Source organism: Coregonus clupeaformis, chromosome 8 (assembly GCF_020615455.1).
Source record: "Coregonus clupeaformis isolate EN_2021a chromosome 8, ASM2061545v1, whole genome shotgun sequence".
Classification (NCBI taxonomy): domain Eukaryota; kingdom Metazoa; phylum Chordata; class Actinopteri; order Salmoniformes; family Salmonidae; genus Coregonus; species Coregonus clupeaformis.
Window position 1 is genome coordinate 64,111,456 of NC_059199.1, and position 27,925 is coordinate 64,139,380.

General features: G+C 48.4%; 1 protein-coding gene across 4 annotated transcripts in view; it reads right to left on the reverse strand.

Moving 5' to 3' along the window:
* LOC121572226 (type 2 phosphatidylinositol 4,5-bisphosphate 4-phosphatase) overlaps nt 1-27,925 on the reverse strand; it is a 46,341-nt gene that overhangs the window by 1,724 nt on the left and 16,692 nt on the right. For 2 of the 4 annotated variants that reach the window (XM_045222136.1, XM_041884166.2), the window contains exons 3-8: nt 17,948-18,054; nt 10,479-10,602; nt 6,549-6,617; nt 6,318-6,374; nt 6,092-6,144; nt 724-814 (exon numbers count right to left, since the gene is read on the reverse strand). In XM_045222136.1, coding sequence (XP_045078071.1) covers nt 724-814; nt 6,092-6,144; nt 6,318-6,374; nt 6,549-6,617; nt 10,479-10,602; nt 17,948-18,054 — 501 coding nt within the window. The remainder of the gene's footprint in view (nt 1-723; nt 815-6,091; nt 6,145-6,317; nt 6,375-6,548; nt 6,618-10,478; nt 10,603-17,947; nt 18,055-27,925) is intronic. The other 2 variants (XM_041884168.2, XM_041884169.2) reach the window with 2 other exon arrangements.

Below are 27,925 nucleotides of genomic sequence, written 5' to 3' on the forward strand. Positions count from 1 at the left end.
GGATAAGAACGTCTAAATGACTGAAATGTAAAATGTAATGAATGACCTCCCCAGACCAACATCCATACACACACACAGTAGATTTTTTTTGTATTTTACCAGCTTTTTCTCCCCAATTACGTGATATCCAATTGCGATCTTGTCTCATCGCTGCAACTCCCCAACGGGCTCGGGAGAGGCGAAGGTCGAGTCATGTGTCCTCGGAAACACCATTCAACTGACGACTGAAGTCAGCCTGCAGGTGCCCGGCCCACCACAAGGAGTCGCTAGAGCGCGATGAGCCAAGTAAAGCCACCCCGGCCAAACCCTCCCCTAACCCGGATGACGCTGGGCCAATTGTGCGCAGCACTATGGGACACCCGGTCACAGCCGGTAATGACACAGCCTTAGACCGCTGCGCCACTCGGGAGGCCTAGTAAATTCTTTCTATAATTATTATGATTATTATCTGATTATGATGATTAGAATATGTTGTGCCTGAGTCTGGTAAATATGGGATGTCTGCTTCCCAAATGACACCCTATATAGTGCACTTCTTCTGACCAGGGATCATAGAGTAGTGTGACAGCCAGGGCCAAGAGTCCTGTGGGACATGGTCAAAAGTATTGCCCTTTAAGGGGAATTTAGCATGCCATTTGGGATGCAGACATTGTTTCAGCCGGGGGAAATACGGCAGTACTTACTGTTAAACGGCAGTACTTACTGTTAAACGGCAGTACTTACTGTTAATCCCACTCCGATAAAGATGCAGATCATTCCCACAGTGATGTAGGCACAACAACGCCTCCTTGGAAGAGCACTACCCACAGACGATCTATAGGGTGGAGAGAGAGAGAGAAAGATATTTTATATATTTATATGAGAGAGAGAGAGAGAGAGAGACATAGAGACAGAGAGAGAGACAGAGAGAGAGAGAGAGAGAGAGATAGAGATAGAGACAGAGAGAGATAGAGAGAGACAGAGAGAGACAGAGATAGAGAGAGAGAGAGAGAGAGAGAGAGAGAGAGAGAGAGCGAGAGAGAGAGAGAGAGAGAGAGAGAGAGAGAGAGAGAGAGAGACAGAGAGAGCGAGAGAGACAGAGAGAGACAGAGAGAGAGATAGAGAGAGAGAGATAGAGAGAGAGAGATAGAGAGAGAGAGATAGAGAGAGAGCGAGATAGAGAGAGAGATAGAGAGAGAGAGACAGAGACAGAGACAGAGACAGAGACAGAGACAGAGACAGAGACAGAGACAGAGACAGAGACAGAGACAGAGACAGAGACAGAGACAGAGACAGAGACAGAGACAGAGACAGAGACAGACAGACAGACAGACAGACAGACAGACAGACAGACAGACAGACAGACAGACAGACAGACAGACAGACAGACAGACAGACAGACAGACAGACAGACAGACAGACAGATAGTTTCTGGACAGATATCAATTTATGTATCTGAAAAAATGTCAGAGAGAGAGAGAGAGAGAGGGAGAACTAGACAGTGGCTTTATAGGCCTAACCAATAAAAATGTGTATAAGCCAATTAAATAACTTATAGGCCTAGCCAATTAAATAAATTATAGGCCAAGCCAATGAAATCCATGAATGTGGCTTTAATGAAACTACTGTAGCTAGTTTCACATTGATCCAACTCCGCCAGGCGTTACAGGCGCGTCTAAATGATCTTGTGAGCTAGAGAGGCCCTGAATGGATGGCTTGGGTCAGGGGAAAGAGCCAAGGGTGAGTCACATGTCTAGCTTTGTGTGTGTATTCCCTGTAGATCCTCAATAAGACTCCACTGCCCCTCACATCACATGGCCCTCATGTGACTAGGTTCAGAAACATTCCTGGGATCTTTATTCCCTCCTCCCCCTCCTCTCTCCACTTCCTGGGTTTCTATATATCTTTATTCCCTCCTCTCCTCTCCTCTCCTCTCTCTCTAGTCTTCCTGGGTTTCTATATATCTTTATTCCCCCCTCCTCTCCTCTCCTCTCTCTCTAGTCTTCCTGGGTTTCTATATATCTTTATTCCATCCTCTCCTCTCCTCTCTCTCTAGTCTTCCTGGGTTTCTATATATCTTTATTCCCTCCTCCTCTCCTCTCCTCTCCTCTCCTCTCTCTCTAGTCTTCCTGGGTTTCTATATATCTTTATTCCCTCCTCCTCTCCTCTCCTCTCCTCTCTCCCAAGTCTTCCTGGGTTTCTATATATCTTTATTCCCTCCTCCTCTCCTCTCCTCTCTCTCTAGTCTTCCTGGGTTTCTATATATCTTTATTCCCTCCTCCTCTCCTCTCCTCTCTCTCTAGTCTTCCTGGGTTTCTATATATCTTTATTCCCTCCTCCTCTCCTCTCCTCTCCTCTCTCTCTAGTCTTCCTGGGTTTCTATATATCTTTATTCCTCCTCCTCTCCTCTCCTCTCTCTCTAATCTTCCTGGGTTTCTATATATCTTTATTCCCTCCTCTCCTCTCCTCTCTCTCTAGTCTTCCTGGGTTTCATATATCTTTATTCCCCTCCTCTCCTCTCCTCTCTCTCTAGTCTTCCTGGGTTTCTATATCTTTATTCCCTCCTCCTCTCCTCTCCTCTCTCTCTAGTCTTCCTGGGTTTCTATATATCTTTATTCCCTCCTCCTCTCCTCTCCTCTCTCTCCAGTCTTCCTGGGTTTCTATATATCTTTATTCCCTCCTCTCCTCTCCTCTCCTCTCTCTCTAGTCTTCCTGGGTTTCTATATATCTTTATTCCCTCCTCTCCTCTCCTCTCTCTCTAGTCTTCCTGGGTTTCTATATATCTTTATTCCCTCCTCCTCTCCTCTCCTCTCTCTCTAGTCTTCCTGGGTTTCTATATATCTTTATTCCCTCCTCCTCTCCTCTCCTCTCTCTCTAGTCTTCCTGGGTTTCTATATATCTTTATTCCCTCCTCCTCTCCTCTCCTCTCTCTCTATTCTTCCTGGGTTTCTATATATCTTTATTCCCTCCTCTCCTCTCCTCTCTCTCTAGTCTTCCTGGGTTTCTATATATCTTTATTCCCTCCTCTCTCCTCTCCTCTCTCTCTCTCTAGTCTTCCTGGGTTTCTATATATCTTTATTCCCTCTCTCCTCTCCTCTCTCTCTAGTCTTCCTGGGTTTCTATATATCTTTATTCCCTCCTCCTCTCCTCTCCTCTCTCTCCAGTCTTCCTGGGTTTCTATATCTTTATTCCCTCCTCCTCTCCTCTCCTCTCTCTCTAGTCTTCCTGGGTTTCTATATATCTTTATTCCCTCCTCCTCTCCTCTCCTCTCTCTCTAGTCTTCCTGGGTTTCTATATATCTTTATTCCCTCCTCCTCTCCTCTCCTCTCCTCTCTCTCTAGTCTTCCTGGGTTTCTATATATCTTTATTCCCTCCTCCTCTCCTCTCCTCTCCTCTCTCTCTAGTCTTCCTGGGTTTCTATATATCTTTATTCCCTCCTCTCCTCTCCTCTCTCTCTAGTCTTCCTGGGTTTCTATATATATTTATTCCCCCCTCTCCTCTCCTCTCCTCTCTCTCTAGTCTTCCTGGGTTTCTATATATCTTTATTCCCTCCTCCTCTCCTCTCCTCTCCTCTCTCTCTAGTCTTCCTGGGTTTCTATATATCTTTATTCCCTCCTCTCCTCTCCTCTCTCTCTAGTCTTCCTGGGTTTCTATATATCTTTATTCCCTCCTCCTCTCCTCTCCTCTCCTCTCTCTCTAGTCTTCCTGGGTTTCATATATCTTTATTCCCTCCTCCTCTCCTCTCTCTCTAGTCTTCCTGGGTTTCTATATCTTTATTCCCTCCTCCCTCTCCTCTCCTCTCCTCTCTCTCTAGTCTTCCTTGGTTTCTATATATCTTTATTCCCTCCTCCTCTCCTCTCCTCTCTCTCTAGTCTTCCTGGGTTTCTATATATCTTTATTCCCTCCTCTCCTCTCCTCTCTCTCTAGTCTTCCTGGGTTTCTATATATCTTTATTCCCTCCTCCTCTCCTCTCCTCTCCTCTCTCTCTAGTCTTCCTGGGTTTCTATATATCTTTATTCCCTCCTCCTCTCCTCTCCTCTCTCTAGTCTTCCTGGGTTTCTATATATCTTTATTCCCTCCTCCTCTCCTCTCCTCTCTCTCTAGTCTTCCTGGGTTTCTATATATCTTTATTCCCTCCTCTCCTCTCCTCTCCTCTCTCTCTAGTCTTCCTGGGTTTCTATATATCTTTATTCCCTCCTCTCCTCTCCTCTCTCTCTAGTCTTCCTGGGTTTCTATATATCTTTATTCCCTCCTCCCTCTCCTCTCCTCTCCTCTCTCTCTAGTCTTCCTGGGTTTCTATATATCTTTATTCCCTCCTCCTCTCCTCTCCTCTCCTCTCTCTCTAGTCTTCCTGGGTTTCTATATATCTTTATTCCCTCCTCTCCTCTCCTCTCCTCTCTCTAGTCTTCCTGGGTTTCTATATATCTTTATTCCCTCCTCCTCTCCTCTCCTCTCCTCTCCTCTCTCTCTAGTCTTCCTGGGTTTCTATATATCTTTATTCCCTCCTCCTCTCCTCTCCTCTCCTCTCTCTCTAGTCTTCCTGGGTTTCTATATATCTTTATTCCTCCTCCTCTCCTCTCCTCTCCTCTCTCTCTAGTCTTCCTTGGTTTCTATATATCTTTATTCCCTCCTCCTCTCCTCTCCTCTCTCTCTAGTCTTCCTGGGTTTCTATATATCTTTATTCCCTCCTCTCCCTCTCTCTCTCTCTAGTCTTCCTGGGTTTCTATATATCTTTATTCCCTCCTCCTCTCCTCTCCTCTCCTCTCTCTCTAGTCTTCCTGGGTTTCTATATATCTTTATTCCCTCCTCCTCTCCTCTCCTCTCTCTAGTCTTCCTGGGTTTCTATATATCTTTATTCCCTCCTCCTCTCCTCTCCTCTCTCTCTAGTCTTCCTGGGTTTCTATATATCTTTATTCCCTCCTCTCCTCTCCTCTCCTCTCTCTCTAGTCTTCCTGGGTTTCTATATATCTTTATTCCCTCCTCTCCTCTCCTCTCTCTCTAGTCTTCCTGGGTTTCTATATATCTTTATTCCCTCCTCCTCTCCTCTCCCTCTCTCTCTAGTCTTCCTGGGTTTCTATATATCTTTATTCCCTCCTCCTCTCTCTCCTCTCCTCTCTCTCTAGTCTTCCTGGGTTTCTATATATCTTTATTCCCTCCTCCTCTCCTCTCCTCTCTCTCTAGTCTTCCTGGGTTTCTGTATATCTTTATTCCCTCCTCCTCTCCTCTCCTCTCTCTCTAGTCTTCCTGGGTTTCTATATATCTTTATTCCCTCCTCTCCTCTCCTCTCCTCTCTCTCTAGTCTTCCTGGGTTTCTATATATCTTTATTCCATCCTCTCCTCTCCTCTCTCTCTAGTCTTCCTGGGTTTCTATATATCTTTATTCCCTCCTCCTCTCCTCTCCTCTCTCTCTAGTCTTCCTGGGTTTCTATATATCTTTATTCCCTCCTCCTCTCCTCTCCTCTCTCTCTAGTCTTCCTGGGTTTCTATATATCTTTATTCCCTCCTCCTCTCCTCTCCTCTCTCTCTAGTCTTCCTGGGTTTCTATATATCTTTATTCCCTCCTCTCCTCTCCTCTCCTCTCCTCTCTCTCTAGTCTTCCTGGGTTTCTATATATCTTTATTCCCTCCTCTCCTCTCCTCTCTCTCTAGTCTTCCTGGGTTTCTATATATCTTTATTCCCTCCTCCTCTCCTCTCCTCTCTCTCTAGTCTTCCTGGGTTTCTATATATCTTTATTCCCTCCTCCTCGCTGGTTTAATTGAAGCTGCTGAGACCGTCATGATTTTTTACATTCTGAATTTACAGGGGGTGATGCCTCACGCTCAGCAGCTATGCCGGTCATACCTCTAGATCAGGGTTTCCCAAACTCTGTCCTCGGGACCACAAGGGGTGCACGTTTGGGGTCCCGAGGACCGAGTTTGGGAAACGCTGCTCTAGATTAACTAAGGACTAGAGTCTGCAAATCCTGAGAAGCACCACAAATCAGCTGCTGAAGTGGCCCTAGTGGAGTCTGGGTAAACTCCAATCACCAAGCAACCAACAGAGAGAACGTTGAATGGTCTTGGACATAACCTGGTCCAGCGCCTTTGAATGATTTGAAGTTTGAGGAACTTACATTTTTTTGCAGTGAGGGCATTTTGCTAGCGTGTTAAATCGGAGCTCCATCCACTGCAGAGGAAAAGACGAGCGCAGTTGTTAGAGAGCACAGAGAATAGACATCTCTCTCTCTCTGACACACAGATTAATACAAACACGTTATTCAGTTCTACTCTACAGTCAACTAACGACTACCGAAAGGCCCCGTCACTGATTTCAACCACCTTCAATCACTATGAACATACCACCATCTTCTCTTTTTGTTGTCTGCGATGCTGGCGTAGGGTGTCACCATTAGGGACCTGCCGTACCCATAACATGTTAGACGTTAGTGTAAGGCGAATTCATTTCATGTTGCTCATCAATTTGAGTTTGATTAGGGGTTAGTTGAAGGTTGCTACTAGCTGAATAAAAGCTGTATTATAGTTTATTTAAAGCTTTATTAGAGACCCAGGGTGCCCCCAGCTCATAGAGACCTGGTCTGTAGAGGTGTTGTTGTCATGGAGAGCCAGACCAGAAGGGGCCGTGGCAGAGTCCTCGTTACCCTAGACACCAAGACACATAACGGACCAACAACCTTAACAACACACCAGGGTACTGCTACTCTAGGTAGGCTGTGTCCCAAATGGCACCCTATGGGTCCTGGTCTAAAGTAGTGCACTATATAGGGAATAGGGTGCCATTCTCTGGTCTAAAGTAGTGCACTATATAGGGAATAGGGTGCCATTCTCTGGTCTAAAGTAGTGCACTATATAGGGAATAGGGTGCCATTCTCTGGTCTAAAGTAGTGCACTATATAGGGAATAGGGTGCCATTCTCTGGTCTAAAGTAGTGCACTATATAGGGAATAGGGTGCCATTCCCTGGACTAAAGTAGTGCACTATATAGGGAATAGGGTGCCATTCTCTGGTCTAAAGTAGTGCACTATATAGGGAATAGGGTGCCATCCTCTGGTCTAAAGTAGTGCACTATATAGGGAATAGGGTGCCATTCTCTGGTCTAAAGTAGTGCACTATATAGGGAATAGGGTGCCATTCTCTGGTCTAAAGTAGTGCACTATATAGGGAATAGGGTGCCATTCTCTGGTCTAAAGTAGTGTACTATATAGGGAATAGGGTGCCATTTCTGGTCTAAAGTAGTGCACTATATAGGGAATAGGGTGCCATTCTCTGGTCTAAAGTAGTGCACTATATAGGGAATAGGGTGCCATTCTCTGGTCTAAAGTAGTGCACTATATAGGGAATAGGGTGCCATTCTCTGGTCTAAAGTAGTGCACTATATAGGGAATAGGGTGCCATTCTCTGGTCTAAAGTAGTGCACTATATAGGGAATAGGGTGCCATTTCTGGTCTAAAGTAGTGCACTATATAGGGAATAGGGTGCCATTCTCTGGTCTAAAGTAGTGCACTATATAGGGAATAGGGTGCCATTCTCTGGTCTAAAGTAGTGCACTATATAGGGAATAGGGTGCCATTCTCTGGTGTAAAGTAGTGCACTATATAGGGAATAGGGTGCCATTCTCTGGTCTAAAGTAGTACACTATATAGGGAATAGGGTGCCATTCTCTGGTCTAAAGTAGTGCACTATATAGGGAATAGGGTGCCATTCTCTGGTCTAAAGTAGTGCACTATATAGGGAATAGGGTGCCATTCTCTGGTCTAAAGTAGTGCACTATATAGGGAATAGGGTGCCATTCTCTGGTCTAAAGTAGTGCACTATATAGGGAATAGGGTGCCATTCTCTGGTGTAAAGTAGTGCACTATATAGGGAATAGGGTGCCATTCTCTGGTCTAAAGTAGTACACTATATAGGGAATAGGGTGCCATTCTCTGGTCTAAAGTAGTGCACTATATAGGGAATAAGGGTGCCATTCTCTGGTCTAAAGTAGTGCACTATATAGGGAATAGGGTGCCATTCTCTGGTCTAAAGTAGTGCACTATATAGGGAATAGGGTGCCATTCTCTGGTCTAAAGTAGTGCACTATATAGGGAATAGGGTGCCATTTGGGACGCACTCCTACTGCATGTATCGCTACAACGACCTGCTACCAACGTACCAACTACCCTACAGTAAAAGGGACTGCAAAAGGGGGTGCTACACTCTAAGCATTCACTCACACACACAACCAACACACACAACCAACACACACACACACACACACACACACACAACCAACACACACACCGAACCGCCAGTGCTCGACTTGGGCCGGAGCTGTCCAGAGCGCCATACGGTCTCCTTTATAAAACAAAGTGGCCTATCACCGGCCAGGATTCACACACAGCGGCAAAAAAAGGTTGATCAAAGTGGAATGAAGGCGGGATCTGTATTGAATAGCGTGTATTCATATCATGTTCAAGCTTATCTAGTCTGTGGATCCAGTGTATGCAGTATCTAGTCTGTGGATCCAGTGTATGCAGTATCTAGTCTGTGGATCCAGTGTATGCAGTATCTAGTCTGTGGATCCAGTGTATGAGGTATCTAGTCTGTGGATCCAGTGTATGCAGTATCTAGTCTGTGGATCCAGTGTATGCAGTATCTAGTCTGTGGATCCAGTGTATGCAGTATCTAGTCTGTGGATCCAGTGTATGCAGACCAGTAGACTGTTGGAGATTGAGACATTTCAGCAGCAGGTATTCTATAAAACAATGATAGGCTAACTAAATAGCTAATTCAAAACGTAACTAGAATTGCTACAGGCTATCTCGCTAGTGAACGGTTTAGCTAGCCATGCTACAGGCCATCTCGCTAGTGAACGGTTTAGCTAGCCATGCTACAGGCCATCTCGCTAGTGAACGGTTTAGCTAGCCATGCTACAGGCCATCTCGCTAGTGAACGGTTTAGCTAGCCATGCTACAGGCCATCTCGCTAGTGAACGGTTTAGCTAGCCACGCTACAGGCCATCTCGCTAGTGAACGGTTTAGCTAGCCATGCTACAGGCCATCTCGCTAGTGAACGGTTTAGCTAGCCACGCTACAGGCTATCTCGCTAGTTAACGGTTTAGCTAGCCATGCTACAGGCCATCTCGCTAGTGAACGGTTTAGCTAGCCATGCAACATGCTATCTCGCTAGTTAACGGTTTAGCTATAGACCTAAGAATGAATGTCGTTGACTCACTGTCGCCTTTACACCGGCATTGCTGACAAATACATCTGACACTGTTATTGGAAAGCTGGGATTCCCTTCTGTTAATCAGTAGGCGGAAAAACTGAAAAACTGATAAAGTATTCTAAGAATAGCCTATTTGACAAATAGCTTCCATGCTGAGCATAGATCTCCCGAGAGATATGAATATTCTAGCCTTATAAGGTTATAGATAAACATGTCTTAGTTAGCTACCTTGCTTTGAAGTAGTCTGCCTTAGCCATGTTATCCCTGATTCATTGAATGAGGGAATAATTCTATAAAAACAGGAGTGGGACAAAATCCCTCCTGAGATGTGTGCAAACCTGGTGGCCAACTACAAGAAACGTCTGACCTCTGTGATTGCCAACAAGGGTTTTGCCACCAAGTACTAAGTCATGTTTTGCAGAGGGGGTCAAATACTTATTTCCCTCATTAAAATGCAAATCAATTTATAACATTTTTGACATGCGCTTTTCTGGATTTTTTTGTTGTTATTCTGTCTCTCACTGTTCAAATAAACCTACCATTAAAATTATAGACTGATCATGTCTTTGTCAGTGGGCAAACGTACAAAATCAGCAGGGGATCAAATACTTTTTTCCCTCACTGTAGGATACATAGAGATGCCACCAATTATTGGTCATGGAAATTTGGTTAAAAGTCATGATAAGTCATGATAAGTCATGGAAAAGTCATGATAAGTCATGATAAGACATGATAAGTCATGGAAAAGTCATGAAATTCCATCTCTCAAAATGTGTATGAATCCTTAACAGTGAATAATCAGAGGTCTGTCTCTACAGCATATCGTCATTTGGGAATTTCAGTGAAAGGACCAACTTGAAAAAAGACAGCTCCTCTTTCATCCGAAGTCAAGCACTGAGAACCACACAGACAGTCTGACTTATTAGCCTGGTCCCAGATCTGAGAACCACACAGACAGTCTGACTTATTAGCCTGGTCCCAGATCTGAGAACCACACAGACAGTCTCTGACTTATTAGCCTGGTCCCAGATCTGTTTGTGCTGTCTTGTCAAACTCCTATGATCACTGTCGTTGGCAAGACTGCACAACACCTTCATTAAGCATCTCAGTGCAGGAGTCCTGATTTAGGATCAGTTTAGCCTTTTTGATTATAAGGAATGGACAAGGGAGACCTGATCCTAGACAAGCACTACCACTCGGAGACACTTTATGAATACAGGCTCTGCGACCGGCTAGTCTCTGATAGGCCAGAAGGTGCTGACTGCTGCTCAGAGGGCACACTGATTGGCCACATACCAGGAAGGCGTTTCCACAGTGGCCACAGACCACCCTCGTGCCCTCAGGCTGGACTGGCAGGGCTGGCTGGGCCGGCTGCTCCTCTGGAATCACCATCACCGGGCTCAGGTTGATGATGCGTCTGCTGTGGGGGTGGGGCACACAGAGGGGGAGGGGTTACCATACAGGAGTGATGTTTCCCAGGTAAGTGGCACTATTGTCAGTCCGTTACTGATTGTCAGTTTGTTTTTGGATTCATGGTCTAGAACATTCTATTATGCAAGAACACCCACCAGGTTTTTACTTATCCTCTTTCTAAGAACATTTTTGAGAACATCCGCTCCCCTCCAGGTACAATCAAGGACTTACCTACTGGACTCTAGACCAGCAAGGACTTACCTACTGGACTCTAGACCAGCAAGGACTTACCTACTGGACTCTAGACCAGCAAGGACTTACCTACTGGACTCTAGACCAGCAAGGACTTACCTACTGGACTCTAGACCAGCAAGGACGTACCTACTGGACTCTAGACCAGCAAGGACGTACCTACTGGACTCTAGACCAGCAAGGACGTACCTACTGGACTCTAGACCAGCAAGGACGTACCTACTGGACTCTAGACCAGCAAGGACGTACCTACTGGACTCTAGACCAGCAAGGACGTACCTACTGGACTCTAGACCAGCAAGGACGTACCTACTGGACTCTAGACCAGCAAGGACGTACCTACTGGACTCTAGACCAGCAAGGATTTACCTACTGGACTCTAGACCAGCAAGGACGTACCTACTGGACTCTAGACCAGCAAGGACTTACCTACTGGACTCTAGACCAGCAAGGACGTACCTACTGGACTCTAGACCAGCAAGGACTTACCTACTGGACTCTAGACCAGCAAGGATTTACCAACTGGACCAGAAACCCTGTGTGTAGTGTATGCATTCCTGGGGCTGCTGTGGACAGAGAGGGAGCTGCCTGCTGTGAACTCTGACCTACTAGTTAGGTCTGGGGTGGGGCATCCTATCACCTACCAGTTGGGTCTGGGGTGGGGCATCCTATCACCTACCAGTTGGGTCTGGGACATCCTATCACCTACCAGTTGGGTCTGGGGTGGGGCATCCTATCACCTACCAGTTGGGTCTGGGGTGGGACATCCTATCACCTACCAGTTGGGTCTGGGGTGGGGCATCCTATCACCTACCAGTTGGGTCTGGGACATCCTATCACCTACCAGTTGGGTCTGGGGTGGGGCATCCTATCACCTACCAGTTGGGTCTGGGGTGGGGCATCCTATCACCTACCAGTTGGGTCTGGGGTGGGGCATCCTATCACCTACCAGTTGGGTCTGGGGTGGGGCATCCTATCACCTACCAGTTGGGTCTGGGGCATCCTATCACCTACCAGTTGGGTCTGGGGTGGGGCATCCTATCACCTACCAGATGGGTCTGGGGTGGGGCATCCTATCACCTACCAGTTAGGTCTGGGGTGGGGCATCCTATCACCTACCAGTTAGGTCTGGGGTGGGGCATCCTATCACCTACCAGTTAGGTCTGGGGTGGGGCATCCTATCACCTACCAGTTGGGTCTGGGGTGGGGCATCCTATCACCTACCAGTTGGGTCTGGGGTGGGACATCCTATCACCTACCAGTTGGGTCTGGGACATCCTATCACCTACCAGTTGGGTCTGGGGTGGGGCATCCTATCACCTACCAGTTGGGTCTGGGGTGGGGCATCCTATCACCTACCAGTTGGGTCTGGGGCATCCTATCACCTACCAGTTGGGTCTGGGGTGGGGCATCCTATCACCTACCAGTTGGGTCTGGGGTGGGGCATCCTATCACCTACCAGTTGGGTCTGGGACATCCTATCACCTACCAGTTGGGTCTGGGACATCCTATCACCTACCAGTTGGGTCTGGGGCATCCTATCACCTACCAGTTGGGTCTGGGACATCCTATCACCTACCAGTTGGGTCTGGGACATCCTATCACCTACCAGTTGGGTCTGGGACATCCTATCACCTACCAGTTGGGTCTGGGGTGGGGCATCCTATCACCTACCAGTTGGGTCTGGGGCATCCTATCACCTACCAGTTGGGTCTGGGGTGGGACATCCTATCACCTACCAGTTGGGTCTGGGGTGGGGCATCCTATCACCTACCAGTTGGGTCTGGGACATCCTATCACCTACCAGTTGGGTCTGGGGCATCCTATCACCTACCAGTTGGGTCTGGGGCATCCTATCACCTACCAGTTGGGTCTGGGGCATCCTATCACCTACCAGTTGGGTCTGGGGCATCCTATCACCTACCAGTTGGGTCTGGGGCATCCTATCACCTACCAGTTGGGTCTGGGGCATCCTATCACCTACCAGTTGGGTCTGGGGTGGGACATCCTATCACCTACCAGTTGGGTCTGGGACATCCTATCACCTACCAGTTGGGTCTGGGGTGGGACATCCTATCACCTACCAGTTGGGTCTGGGGCATCCTATCACCTACCAGTTGGGTCTGGGGCATCCTATCACCTACCAGTTGGGTCTGGGGTGGGGCATCCTATCACCTACCAGTTGGGTCTGGGGTGGGGCATCCTATCACCTACCAGTTGGGTCTGGGAAATCCTATCACCTACCAGTTGGGTCTGGGGCATCCTATCACCTACCAGTTGGGTCTGGGGTGGGACATCCTATCACCTACCAGTTGGGTCTGGGGTGGGGCATCCTATCACCTACCAGTTGGGTCTGGGGTGGGGCATCCTATCACCTACCAGTTGGGTCTGGGGCATCCTATCACCTACCAGTTGGGTCTGGGGTGGGACATCCTATCACCTACCAGTTGGGTCTGGGGTGGGGCATCCTATCACCTACCAGTTGGGTCTGGGGCATCCTATCACCTACCAGTTGGGTCTGGGGTGGAGCATCCTATCACCTACCAGTTGGGTCTGGGGTGGGGCATCCTATCACCTACCAGTTGGGTCTGGGACATCCTATCACCTACCAGTTGGGTCTGGGGTGGGGCATCCTATCACCTACCAGTTGGGTCTGGGACATCCTATCACCTACCAGTTGGGTCTGGGGCATCCTATCACCTACCAGTTGGGTCTGGGGTGGGACATCCTATCACCTACCAGTTGGGTCTGGGGTGGGGCATCCTATCACCTACCAGTTGGGTCTGGGGTGGGGCATCCTATCACCTACCAGTTGGGTCTGGGGTGGGGCATCCTATCACCTACCAGTTGGGTCTGGGGTGGGGCATCCTATCACCTACCAGTTGGGTCTGGGGCATCCTATCACCTACCAGTTGGGTCTGGGGTGGGACATCCTATCACCTACCAGTTGGGTCTGGGGTGGGACATCCTATCACCTACCAGTTGGGTCTGGGGTGGGACATCCTATCACCTACCAGTTGGGTCTGGGGTGGGGCATCCTATCACCTACCAGTTGGGTCTGGGACATCCTATCACCTACCAGTTGGGTCTGGGACATCCTATCACCTACCAGTTGGGTCTGGGGTGGGACATCCTATCACCTACCAGTTGGGTCTGGGACATCCTATCACCTACCAGTTGGGTCTGGGACATCCTATCACCTACCAGTTGGGTCTGGGGTGGGACATCCTATCACCTACCAGTTGGGTCTGGGACATCCTATCACCTACCAGTTGGGTCTGGGACATCCTATCACCTACCAGTTGGGTCTGGGGTGGGACATCCTATCACCTACCAGTTGGGTCTGGGGTGGGGCATCCTATCACCTACCAGTTGGGTCTGGGGTGGGACATCCTATCACCTACCAGTTGGGTCTGGGGTGGGGCATCCTATCACCTACCAGTTGGGTCTGGGGCATCCTATCACCTACCAGTTGGGTCTGGGGTGGGGCATCCTATCACCTACCAGTTGGGTCTGGGGCATCCTATCACCTCCCAGTTGGGTCTGGGGTGGGGCATCCTATCACCTACCAGTTGGGTCTGGGGTGGGGCATCGTATCACCTACCAGTTGGGTCTGGGGTGGGGCATCCTATCACCTACCAGTTGGGTCTGGGGCATCCTATCACCTACCAGTTGGGTCTGGGGCATCCTATCACCTACCAGTTGGGTCTGGGGCATCTTATCACCTACCAGTTGGGTCTGGGGTGGGGCATCCTATCACCTACCAGTTGGGTCTGGGGTGGGGCATCCTATCACCTACCAGTTGGGTCTGGGGTGGGACATCCTATCACCTACCAGTTGGGTCTGGGACATCCTATCACCTACCAGTTGGGTCTAGGACATCCTATCACCTACCAGTTGGGTCTGGGACATCCTATCTCCTACCAGTTGGGTCTGGGGTGGGACATCCTATCACCTACCAGTTGGGTCTGGGGTGGGGCATCCTATCACCTACCAGTTGGGTCTGGGGTGGGACATCCTATCACCTACCAGTTGGGTCTGGGGTGGGGCATCCTATCACCTACCAGTTGGGTCTGGGGCATCCTATCACCTACCAGTTGGGTCTGGGGCATCCTATCACCTACCAGTTGGGTCTGGGACATCCTATCACCTACCAGTTGGGTCTGGGACATCCTATCACCTACCAGTTGGGTCTGGGACATCCTATCACCTACCAGTTGGGTCTGGGGTGGGACATCCTATCACCTACCAGTTGGGTCTGGGGTGGGGCATCCTATCACCTACCAGTTGGGTCTGGGGCATCCTATCACCTACCAGTTGGGTCTGGGACATCCTATCACCTACCAGTTGGGTCTGGGGCATCCTATCACCTACCAGTTGGGTCTGGGGTGGGACATCCTATCACCTACCAGTTGGGTCTGGGGTGGGGCATCCTATCACCTACCAGTTGGGTCTGGGGCATCCTATCACCTACCAGTTGGGTCTGGGACATCCTATCACCTACCAGTTGTGTCTGGGGCATCCTATCACCTACCAGTTGGGTCTGGGACATCCTATCACCTACCAGTTGGGTCTGGGGCATCCTATCACCTACCAGTTGGGTCTGGGGTGGGACATCCTATCACCTACCAGTTGGGTCTGGGGTGGGGCATCCTATCACCTACCAGTTGGGTCTGGGACATCCTATCACCTACCAGTTGGGTCTGGGACATCCTATCACCTACCAGTTGGGTCTGGGGCATCCTATCACCTACCAGTTGGGTCTGGGACATCCTATCACCTACCAGTTGGGTCTGGGGTGGGGCATCCTATCACCTACCAGTTGGGTCTGGGGTGGGGCATCCTATAACCTACCAGTTGGGTCTGGGGCATCCTATCACCTACCAGTTGGGTCTGGGACATCCTATCACCTACCAGTTGGGTCTGGGGCATCCTATCACCTACCAGTTGGGTCTGGGGCATCCTATCACCTACCAGTTGGGTCTGGGGTGGGGCATCCTATCACCTACCAGTTGGGTCTGGGACATCCTATCACCTACCAGTTGGGTCTGGGGTGGGGCATCCTATCACCTACCAGTTGGGTCTGGGGTGGGACATCCTATCACCTACCAGTTGGGTCTGGGGCATCCTATCACCTACCAGTTGGGTCTGGGGCATCCTATCACCTACCAGTTGGGTCTGGGACATCCTATCACCTACCAGTTGGGTCTGGGGCATCCTATCACCTACCAGTTGGGTCTGGGGTGGGGCATCCTATCACCTACCAGTTGGGTCTGGGGTGGGGCATCCTATCACCTACCAGTTGGGTCTGGGGCATCCTATCACCTACCAGTTGGGTCTGGGGTGGGGCATCCTATCACCTACCAGTTGGGTCTGGGACATCCTATCACCTACCAGTTGGGTCTGGGGCATCCTATCACCTACCAGTTGGGTCTGGGGTGGGGGCATCCTATCACCTACCAGTTGGGTCTGGGGTGGGGCATCCTATCACCTACCAGTTGGGTCTGGGGTGGGGCATCCTATCACCTACCAGTTGGGTCTGGGGCATCCTATCACCTACCAGTTGGGTCTGGGGTGGGGCATCCTATCACCTACCAGTTGGGTCTGGGGTGGGGCATCCTATCACCTACCAGTTGGGTCTGGGGCATCCTATCACCTACCAGTTGGGTCTGGGACATCCTATCACCTACCAGTTGGGTCTGGGGCATCCTATCACCTACCAGTTGGGTCTGGGGCATCCTATCACTTACCAGTTGGGTCTGGGGCATCCTATCACCTACCAGTTGGGTCTGGGGTGGGGCATCCTATCACCTACCAGTTGGGTCTGTTGTGGGACATCCTATCACCTACCAGTTGGGTCTGGGGTGGGGCATCCTATCACCTACCAGTTGGGTCTGGGGTGGGGCATCCTATCACCTACCAGTTGGGTCTGGGGCATCCTATCACCTACCAGTTGGGTCTGGGACATCCTATCACCTACCAGTTGGGTCTGGGGTGGGGCATCCTATCACCTACCAGTTGGGTCTGGGGTGGGGCATCCTATCACCTACCAGTTGGGTCTGGGGTGGGGCATCCTATCACCTACCAGTTGGGTCTGGGGCATCCTATCACCTACCAGTTGGGTCTGGGGCATCCTATCACCTACCAGTTGGGTCTGGGACATCCTATCACCTACCAGTTGGGTCTGGGGTGGGGCATCCTATCACCTACCAGTTGGGTCTGGGGTGGGGCATCCTATCACCTACCAGTTGGGTCTGGGGTGGGGCATCCTATAACCTACCAGTTGGGTCTGGGGTGGGGCATCCTATCACCTACCAGTTGGGTCTGGGGTGGGGCATCCTATCACCTACCAGTTGGGTCTGGGACATCCTATCACCTACCAGTTGGGTCTGGGGTGGGGCATCCTATCACCTACCAGTTGGGTCTGGGGTGGGGCATCCTATCACCTACCAGTTGGGTCTGGGGTGGGGCATCCTATCACCTACCAGTTGGGTCTGGGGTGGGGCATCCTATCACCTACCAGTTGGGTCTGGGGTGGGGCATCCTATCACCTACCAGTTGGGTCTGGGGTGGGACATCCTATCACCTACCAGTTGGGTCTGGGGTGGGGCATCCTATCACCTACCAGTTGGGTCTGGGGCATCCTATCACCTACCAGTTGGGTCTGGGGTGGGGCATCCTATCACCTACCAGTTGGGTCTGGGACATCCTATCACCTACCAGTTGGGTCTGGGACATCCTATCACCTACCAGTTGGGTCTGGGACATCCTATCACCTACCAGTTGGGTCTGGGGCATCCTATAACCTACCAGTTGGGTCTGGGGCATCCTATCACCTACCAGTTGGGTCTGGGACATCCTATCACCTACCAGTTGGGTCTGGGGCATCCTATCACCTACCAGTTGGGTCTGGGGTGGGGCATCCTATCACCTACCAGTTGGGTCTGGGGTGGGACATCCTATCACCTACCAGTTGGGTCTGGGGCATCCTATCACCTACCAGTTGGGTCTGGGGTGGGACATCCTATCACCTACCAGTTGGGTCTGGGGTGGGACATCCTATCACCTACCAGTTGGGTTTGGGACATCCTATCACCTACCAGTTGGGTCTGGGACATCCTATCCTCCTAGATGAGTCTTTGCAGATGAGAAGACAGTTGCAGGGACACCGTACATACTTCTTCCCAGTCGGTGGGTTTTTGATGGGCTGAAATAAAAATGTGTAATTACTTTTAAATCCATTTTAAACCACTTTTGTTATTTAATCCTCTATGTACACAGACTACTGACGTATCTCTAACATCTGGTTCTTATTTAAATTACACAGTAACATCACGTAATAAAACACAATCACAATAACACTCTTATTCACGGGGGGGGGACTGGTCACAATATACATTGGGGACACATCAGAGCATATGAGCGGAGTGGAGCGGTGAGAATCTCAGCTCCTCGCTCACGGAGCTGTTCACCTCTCCGCTCCCCCCGCTCAAAGCCACATCAGGCCAGTCCGCTCATTATCGCTCAGCGCTCAACGCAGTTTGCATTGCGCTCCACTCAAATCCCCCCCCGCTCACTCCAAAAAAGGAACAAAATCTGCATGTATTTCACTTTTAGCTTAAACCACAGCCTTACTTTATCTCACCGAATTTGTTGCATACAGACTCATCTCGGATGATCCATTCTGTCTTGAAACGGGGATCTAACACTGACGCTAAAATGAGATGTTAATCAGTATAGTATATTCCATAACGAATTGACACGTTGTTTGCCAATGTTTCTGCAAAAGCAGCGATGCCCATTGGAAGTGCAGCATGAGTGTAATCGGTGAGCAGGGATTTGATTTCTGTGACAGCAGGGAAGATCATCCCCAGGTTCCCCAGCTCCTTCTGCATTTTGTCTGTGAGGTCTGCTAGTGGTGTCACTAGCAGACCTCTGCTAACAGGCTGCTAGCAGGCTCTGTCGCAAGGTGCGTACCTTGCACACTGACAAGGTGCGGCAGGCTCTGTCGTAGCCGGCCGCGACCGGGAGACATGGGGCAGCGCACAATTGGCCCAGCGTCGTCCAAGGTAGGGGAGGGTTTGGCCGGCAGGGATGGCGTTTGCAATGCCAGGGTTGTGGGTTCGATTCCCATGGGGGGCCGGTATGAAAAAAATAATGTATGCACTCACTAACTGTAAGTCGCTCTGGATAAGAGCGTCTGCTAAATGACTAAAATGTAAATGTATGGTGTGTCAGCTGCCGTACTTGATTCAGGGTGATGTTAGCAACATTAGACTTGAGTTTGTTTTGCCATAACGGGTCTTTTTGGAACAACCGGATGAACGACTGAATCATCCGCAGCTGGCTGCTCCATCGAATGGCGCAGGCATTTGTGGGGCGGACACCTAATTGGTCGGTTTCCTCTGTGCTCTTGCGTACACTTTTCACTAGGTGCCCGACTTTCACTAACAGCCTATTAATGTTGTCGTGCTCGTTAACTGCGTTTTTGATCGCCAGCTGAAGCATGTGAATGGGGCATCTCAGATGTAAATTTGACAAAGTAAAGTACTGATTTATCATAGTTTCTTTGGGGGGTGTAGCCCGGTTGAGCTGCGCTGGCGAAGTGTTGCATCCCTTCGCGTTCTCCTTTACTCAGCGGTTCATAGTCCATGAAAATCATTTCAAAAATGCTACATCCAGCTCTCTTTTTCTCCCTTGTTATGGTTGGGCCTTTGCGTGCAGTGAATAAACTTTTGAATTCCTCAACCCTTTTCTCTTGTTGCTGCTGCTGCTCCTCTCGCTCTATAAAATACAAATTCATGGACGACACAAATTAAATTAAACAGATGGATTCTGGGTCAGGCTTGAGCATGCTTCAGACTCGTGGTGTGAGCGAGCGAAATTGGAGCGGGACATAGGGCGACGCTCCGTCCTTTTAAAAATGCCGCTCTGCGCTCTGTTCAAAATCCGTCCGCTCACGCTCCACGCTCGCTCCCGCTCATCTCCGCTCATATGCTCTGGGACACATCCAATTACAATCCGATTAGTCCGTAATTTTGCTGAGTCATGGCTATGGATTCAAGTATATCAACCCCTTCTGGTTGAGTCTAGACAGAGCATGTATCAACCCCTTCTGGTTGAGTCTAGACAGAGCATGTATCAACCCCTTCTGGTTGAGTCTAGACAGAGCATGTATCAACCCCTTCTGGTTGAGTCTAGACAGAGCATGTATCAACCCCTTCTGGTTGAGTCTAGACAGAGCATGTATCAACCCCTTCTGGTTGAGTCTAGACAGAGCATGTATCAACCCCTTCTGGTTGAGTCTAGACAGAGCATGTATCAACCCCTTCTGGTTGAGTCTAGACAGAGCATGTATCAACCCCTTCTGGTTGAGTCTAGACAGAGCATGTATCAACCCCTTCTGGTTGAGTCTAGACAGAGCATGTATCAACCCCTTCTGGTTGAGTCTAGACAGAGCATGTATCAACCCCTTCTGGTTGAGTCTAGACAGAGAATGGCACGGCAGTACAGGACTGATACTAATACCCTCTTATAGAGGTCAGCCCCGGCCACGCGTGGGCCGACTGACGGACTGTTTGATCCTTCTCAGCTGAGACGACCAAGGCATTGGGAAACCACTGGCTTTCAGGTACCGTGATTCCTTAGGTCTACACTGTAAGTAGAATAAGGAACAAATCTTTATAGCCGAGTGAAACCAGACTGACCACTGCAGTCACATTTGTTTCACTTCACTTGGGGTACGTGAAACAGAATTTGAGCTCGGAAGATCTCGCTGGTTTAACGAGGAAACAATCTTTACTCCACTTGTGTAATAACAAAAAAACAGCTAAACTCCATGACTATGCAATTGCAGAGTAGTTACTACATTTGTATGTAATGACATGTTAATAACATGTTACTAGTGTTATTACACTGTTACGACACAGGACTAAGAATAACTCCATTTGAAGCTAAGCTAAGACTTATGAATGTGTATTTACAATGTAGTTGGATCAAACTTTACTGAGCCAAAATACACCAGAAAGGCCCAATGGAATGTGATTAGATTCAGATCAATGGAGGAGCGCAGTATGTGACGGTCATTGACAAGGACCATTACCCACATCCATTTAATATGACATGTCACACCCAGGTCATCCAAACAGCACCCTATTGCCTACTTTTGACCAGAGCCCTATGGGCATTGTGAACTGAACAGTGGACCGGATAGGGTGTCACTTGGGATGCACACCGAGTGTCATATGTACCCAGCTCCACCGACAGACAGCCACATTAGCTCCCTGTCATTCAGACTGTGTGAGTCCACTGTAGGCTCATAGAACAGCCATCACGGTGGAGACTGAAGGATATCTAGTGTCTAGTTAGAATCCTCCCCTAGCCTCTGATCTGCTGGTGACATCACTACAGCGTGGGTGTCCTGGAGTAATGGATTATAATACATTTACATTTACATTTTAGTCATTTAGCAGACGCTCTTATCCAGAGCGACTTACATGAGCAATTAGGGTTAAGTGCCTTGCTCTAGGGCACATCGGCAAATGTTTCACCTAGTCGGCTCGGGGATTAGAACCAGCGACCTTTCGGTTACTGGCACAACGCTCTTAACCACTAAGCTACCTGCCGCCCCATTCAACACAATGGTGTGGATGACCCTGGCCTTAGGGTAGGATGATGGTGAGAGAGAGAGAGAGAGAGAGAGAGAGAGAGAGAGAGAGAGAGAGAGAGAGAGAGAGAGAGAGAGAGAGAGAGAGAGAGAGAGAGAGAGAGAAACAGAAAGAGAGAGCGAGATGGAGAAACAGAGAGAGAGAGAGAGAGAGCAAGAGAGAGAGAGAGAGAGAGAGAGAGAGAGAGAGAGAGACTAACAATATTGGACACTTTATGCAGCACAAAGCCTTCACTCTCTCATCCTGGAATATCCAAGGCCTGAGGTCATCTGCCTTTGGCCTAAAGAGCAGGAACCTGGACTTCACCAAAGAAATCACAAATACAGACATTGTCATCCTACAAGAAACATGGTATAGAGGAGATGGACCCACTGGTTGCCCTCTAGGTTACAGAGAGCTGGTAGTCCCATCCACCAAACTACCAGGTGTGAAACAGGGAATGGACTCAGGGGGTATGCTAATTTGGTATAGAGCAGACCTAACTCACTCTATTAAATTAATCAAAACGGGAACATTTTACATTTGGCTAGAAATTCAAAAGGAAATGATCTCAACAGAGACAAATGTCCTCCTGTGTGCTACCTATATCCCCCCACTAGAATCCCCATACTTTAATGAAGACAGCTTCTCCATCCTGGAGGGGGAAATCAATCATTTCCAGACCCAGGGACATGTACTAGTCTGTGGTGACCTAAATGCCAGAACTGGACAAGAACCTGACACCCTCAGCACACAGGGGGACAAACACCTACCTTGAGGTGACAGCATTCCCTCCCCCATATGCCCCCCTAGACACAACTATGACAACATAACCAACAAAAACGGGTCACAACTCCTGCAGCTCTGTCGCACGCTGGGTCTGTACATAGTCAATGGTAGGCTTCGAGGGGACTCCTATGGTAGGTACACCTATAGCTCATCTCTTGGCAGTAGTACTGTAGACTACTTTATCACTGACCTCAACCCAGAGTCTCTCAGAGCGTTCACAGTCAGCCCACTGACACCCCTATCAGACCAAAGCAAAATCACAGTCTACTTGAACAGAGCAATAGTCAATCATGAGGCATCAAAGCCAAAGGAACTAAATAATATTAAGAAATGCTATTGATGAAGGAAAGTAGTAATAATGAAGGTGTAAACTTGGCAGTAGAAAACCTAAACAGCACATTTGACCTCTCAGCTTCCCTATCAAATCAAAAAAATTCTAAACAGAAAACCAAAGAAAATTAACAATGACAAATGGTTTGATGAAGAATGCAAAAACCTAAGAAAGAAATTGAGAAACCTATCCAACCAAAAACAAAGAGACCCAGAAAACCTGAGCCTACGCCTTCACTATGGTGAAACTCTAAAACAATATACATTTACATTTTAGTCATTTAGCAGACGCTCTTATCCAGAGCAACTTACAGTTAGTGAGTGCATACATTTTTCATACTGGCCCCCCGTGGGAAACGAACCCACAACCCTGGTGTTGCAAGCGCCATGCTCTACCAACTGAGCTACAGGGGATTACAATTATTGTAATGTTCTTTTTCTGCAGGGTTTGCATGATTCAGCTTAGCACACGATTAACTTTTTCAGGAGTATTTGAGGTTTTTATTCGGTAGGTAATGAAATACCAATTTTAAAAAACAAAGAAATTTGATATATTTCACCTCAAAGTCATAATATAATATAATATCTGTCTATTTCCTAATTTGAATTCCATGCTGTCACAGTCACTAGCCCATTTAAGCTTAATATCCTTGTCATTTATCGCCCTCCAGGTTCCCTTGGAGAGTTCATCAATGAGCTTGATGCCTTGATAAGTTCCTTTCCTGAGGATGGCTCACCCCTCACAGTTCTGGGGGACTTTAACCTCCCTACGTCTACCTTTGAATCATTTCTCTCTGCCTCCTTCTTTCCACTCCTCTCCTCTTTTGACCTCACCCTCCCCCCCTACTCACAAGGCAGGCAATACGCTTGACCTCATCTTTACTAGATGCTGTTCTTCTACTAATCTCACTGCAACTCCACTCCATGTCTCTGACCCCTACTTTGTATCCTTTTCTCTCTCGCTCTCCTCCAACACTACTCACTCTGCCCCTACTCAGATGGTAATGCGCGTCGCAACCTTCACTCTCTCTCTCTCTCCCGCTACTCTCTCCTCTTCCATCCTATCATCTCTTCCCTCTGCTCAATCCTTCTCCCTCCATTCTCCTGATTCTGCCTCCTCAACCCTCCTCTCCTCCCTTTCTGCATCCTTTGACTCTCTATGTCCCCTTTCCTCCCGGCCGGCTCAGTCCTCCCCTCCAGCTTCGTGGCTCGATGACTCATTGCGAGCTCACAGAAGAGGGCTCCGGGCAGCCGAGCGGAAATGGAGGAAAACTAGACTCCCTGCGGACCTGGCATCTTTTCACTCCCTCCTCTCTACATTTTCTACATCTGTTTATGCTGCTAAAGCCACTTTCTACCACTCTAAATTCCAAGCATCTGCCTCTAACCCTAGGAAGCTCTTTGCCACCTTCTCCTCCCTGCTGAATCCTCCTCCCCCTCCCCCCTCCTCCTCCCTCTCTGTGGATGACTTCGTCAACCATTTTGAAAAGAAGGTTGACGACATCCGATCCTCGTTTGTTAAGTCAAATGACACTGCTGGTCCTGCTCACACTGCCCTACCCTATGCTTTGACTTCTTTCTCCCCTCTCTCTCCAGATAAAATCTTGCGACTTGTGACGGCCGGCCGCCCAACAACCTGCCCGCTTGACCCTATCCCCTCCTCTCTTCTCCAGACCATCTCCGGTGACCTTCTCCCTTACCTCACCTCGCTGATCAACTCATCCTTGACCGCTGGCTATGTCCCTTCCGTCTTCAAGAGAGCGAGAGTTGCACCCTTCTCAAAAAACCAACACTCGATCCCTCTGATGTCAACAACTACAGACCAGTATCCCTTCTTTCTTTTCTTTTCAAAACTATTGAGCGTGCCGTCTTTAGCCAACTCTCTTGCTATCTCTCTCAGAATGACCTTCTTGATCCAAACCAGTCAGGTTTCAAGACTGGTCATTCAACTGAGACTGCTCTTCTCTGTGTCACGGAGGCTCTCCGCACTGCTAAAGCTAACTCTCTCTCCTCTGCTCTTGTCCTTCTAGACCTGTCTGCTGCCTTTGATACTGTGAACCATCAGATCCTCCACTCCACCCTCTCCGAGCTGGGCATCTCCGGTGTGGCTCACTCTTGGATTGCGTCCTACCTGACCGGTCGCTCCTACCAAGTGGCGTGGCGAGAAGCTGTCTCCGCACCACGTGCTCTCACCACTGGTGTCCCCCAGGGCTCAGTTCTAGGCCCTCTCCTCTCCTATTCTCGCTATACACCAAGTCACTTGGCTCTGTCATATCCTCACATGGCCTCTCCTATCATTGCTACGCAGACGACACACAACTAATCTTCTCCTTTCCCCCTTCTGATAACCAGGTGGCGAATCGCATCTCTGCATGTCTGGCAGACATATCAGTATGGATGATGGATCACCACCTCAAGCTGAACCTTGGCAAGACGGAGCTGCTCTTCCTCCCGGGGAAGGACTGCCCGTTCCATGATCTCGCCATCACCGTTGACAACTCCGTTGTGTCCTCCTCCCAGAGTGCGAAGAGCCTTGGCGTGACCCTGGACAACACCCTGTCGTTCTCCGCTAATATCAAGGCGGTGACCCGATCCTGTAGGTTCATGCTCTACAACATTCGGAGAGTACGACCCTGCCTTACACAGGAAGCGGCACAGGTCCTAATCCAGGCACTTGTCATCTCCCGTCTGGATCACTGCAACTCGCTGTTGGCTGGGCTCCCTGCCTGTGCCATTAAACTCCTACAACTCATCCAGAATGCCGCAGCCCGTCTGGTGTTCAACCTTCCCAAGTTCTCTCACGTCACCCCGCTCCTCCGCACACTCCACTGGCTTCCAGTTGAAGCTTGCATCTGCTACAAGACCATGGTGCTTGCCTACGGAGCTGTGAGGGGAACGGCACCTCCGTACCTTCAGGCTCTGATCAGTCCCTACACCCAAACGAGGGCATTGCGTTCATCCACCTCTGGCCTGCTGGCTCCCCTACCTCTGCGGAAGCAGAGTTCCCGCTCAGCCCAGTCAAAACTGTTCGCTGCTCTGGCACCCCAATGGTGGAACAAGCTCCCTCACGACGCCAGGACAGCGGTAATCCTTCTATCCCCCCTTACGCAACCAAAAAAACCCAAAAAACATTGTAAAGTGGTTATCCCACTGGCTATAAGGTGAATGCACCAATTTGTAAGGTCGCTCTAGATAAGAGCGTCTGCTAAATGACGTAAATGTAAATGTAATAATAATAATCCAAAGCGACTTACAGTCATGTGTGCATACATTTTTACGTATGGGTGGTCCCGGGGATCGAACCCACTACCCTGGCGTTACAAGCACCGTGCTCTACCAATTGAGCTACAGAGGACCACAGTCAAATTTGTCATTAAAAGCTCTCTGCGGTCCTATAGCATCGGAGATGGTCCGTAATTTAGAGAATCTCCGATGCTATAAATGCTTTTGCTTTTACTACAGGCTATGGCAGTGTTTTTTGTAGTTGCAGTCCACCCAATTGAAAAGTGCACATTCACTTCCATAACACAATAATACAGGATACCCTTTAAAAAAATCACTGCCGTTAAAATGCAATAAAACTGCAGTACAATGAAATAATGGTTGTTTAATTAATGGTATCTGGTAGTTTGCTGTGTGTTGGCTTATGATCTTACTGTGGAATGCAGAGTTTGGTATTCGCCAGGCATTACTGGAACCATGTCATCCAAAAAGTTATACTTTTGAATCATCTGTCCATAGAACGTTCTTCCAAGAGTCTTGATGATCATCCAGGTGCTTTTTGGCAAACTTGAGTCAACTTTTTGGACAAGATGGGTCCCATTATGCCTGGCGAAAACCAAACACTGCATTCCACAGTAAAAACATCATACCAAAGGTCAAGCATTTACATTTACATTTTAGTCATTTAGCAGACGCTCTTATCCAGAGCGACTTACAGGAGCAATTAGGGTTAAGTGCCTTGCTCAAGGGCACATTTACGTCATTTAGCAGACGCTCTTATCCAGAGCGACTACAAATTGGTGCATTCACCCTATAGCCAGTGGGATAACCACTTTACAATTATATATATATATATATATATATATATATATATATATATTTTTTTTTTGGGGGGTTAGAAGGATTACTTTATCCTATCCCAGGTGTTCCTTAAAGAGGTGGGGTTTCAAATGTCTCTGGTGGTGGTGGTGTGATGGTTTGGGGATGCTTTGCTGCCTCAGGACCTGGACGACTTGCCTTAATAGAAGGAACCATGAATTCTGCTCTGTATCAGAGAATTCTACAGGAGAATGTCAGACCATCCGTCTGTGAGCTGAAGCTGAAGCGCAGCTGGGTCATGCAGCAAGACAATGATCCAAAACACACTATCAAGTCTACATGAAAATTGCTAAAAAGCAACAAATTTGAAGTTTTGGAATGGCCTAGTCAAAGTCCAGACCTAATCCCAATTGAGATGTTGTGGCAGGACTTGAAACGAGCAGTTCATGCTTGAAAACCCACACGTCACTGAGTTAAAGCAGTTCTGCATGGAAGAGTGGGCAAAAGTTCCTCCACAGCGCCGTGAGAGACTGATCAACAACTACAGGAAGCATTTGGTTGGAGTCATTGCAGCTAAAGGTGGCACAACCAGTTATTGAGTGTAAGGGGGCAATTACTTTTTCACACAGGGGAATTGGGTGTTGCATAACTTTGTTTATTAAATAAATGAAATAAATATGTAATTGTTGTGTTATTTGTTCACTTATGTTCCCTTTATCTAATATTAGGTTTTGGTTGAAGATCTGATAACATTCAGTATCACAAATATGCAAATGTAGAGAAAATTAGAAAGGGGGCAAATAACTCTGCTCTGCTCGAATATGTCCATCAATCAAACATTTCTAAAAATCTCCACTCAAATATCGTGAATTCGTGAAATATCGATATTGAAGAATCCATAGACTCTAACCACTTCTGGGAAAATTGGAAAACACTAAACAAACAACACGAAGAGTTATCTATCCAAAATGGAGATGTATGGGTAAACCACTTCTCCAATCTTTTTGGACCTATAACAAATAACAAACAGCAAAAACATATACATGATCAAATACAAATCTTAGAATCAACTATTAAATACTACCAGAACCCACTGGATTCTCCAATTACATTGAACGAACTACAGGACAAAATACAAACCCTCCAACCCAAAAAGGCCTGTGGTGTTGATGGTATCCTCAATGAAATGATAAAATATACAGACCACAAATTCCAATTTGCTATACTTAAACTCTTTAACATCATCCTTGGCTCTGGCATATTCCCCAATAT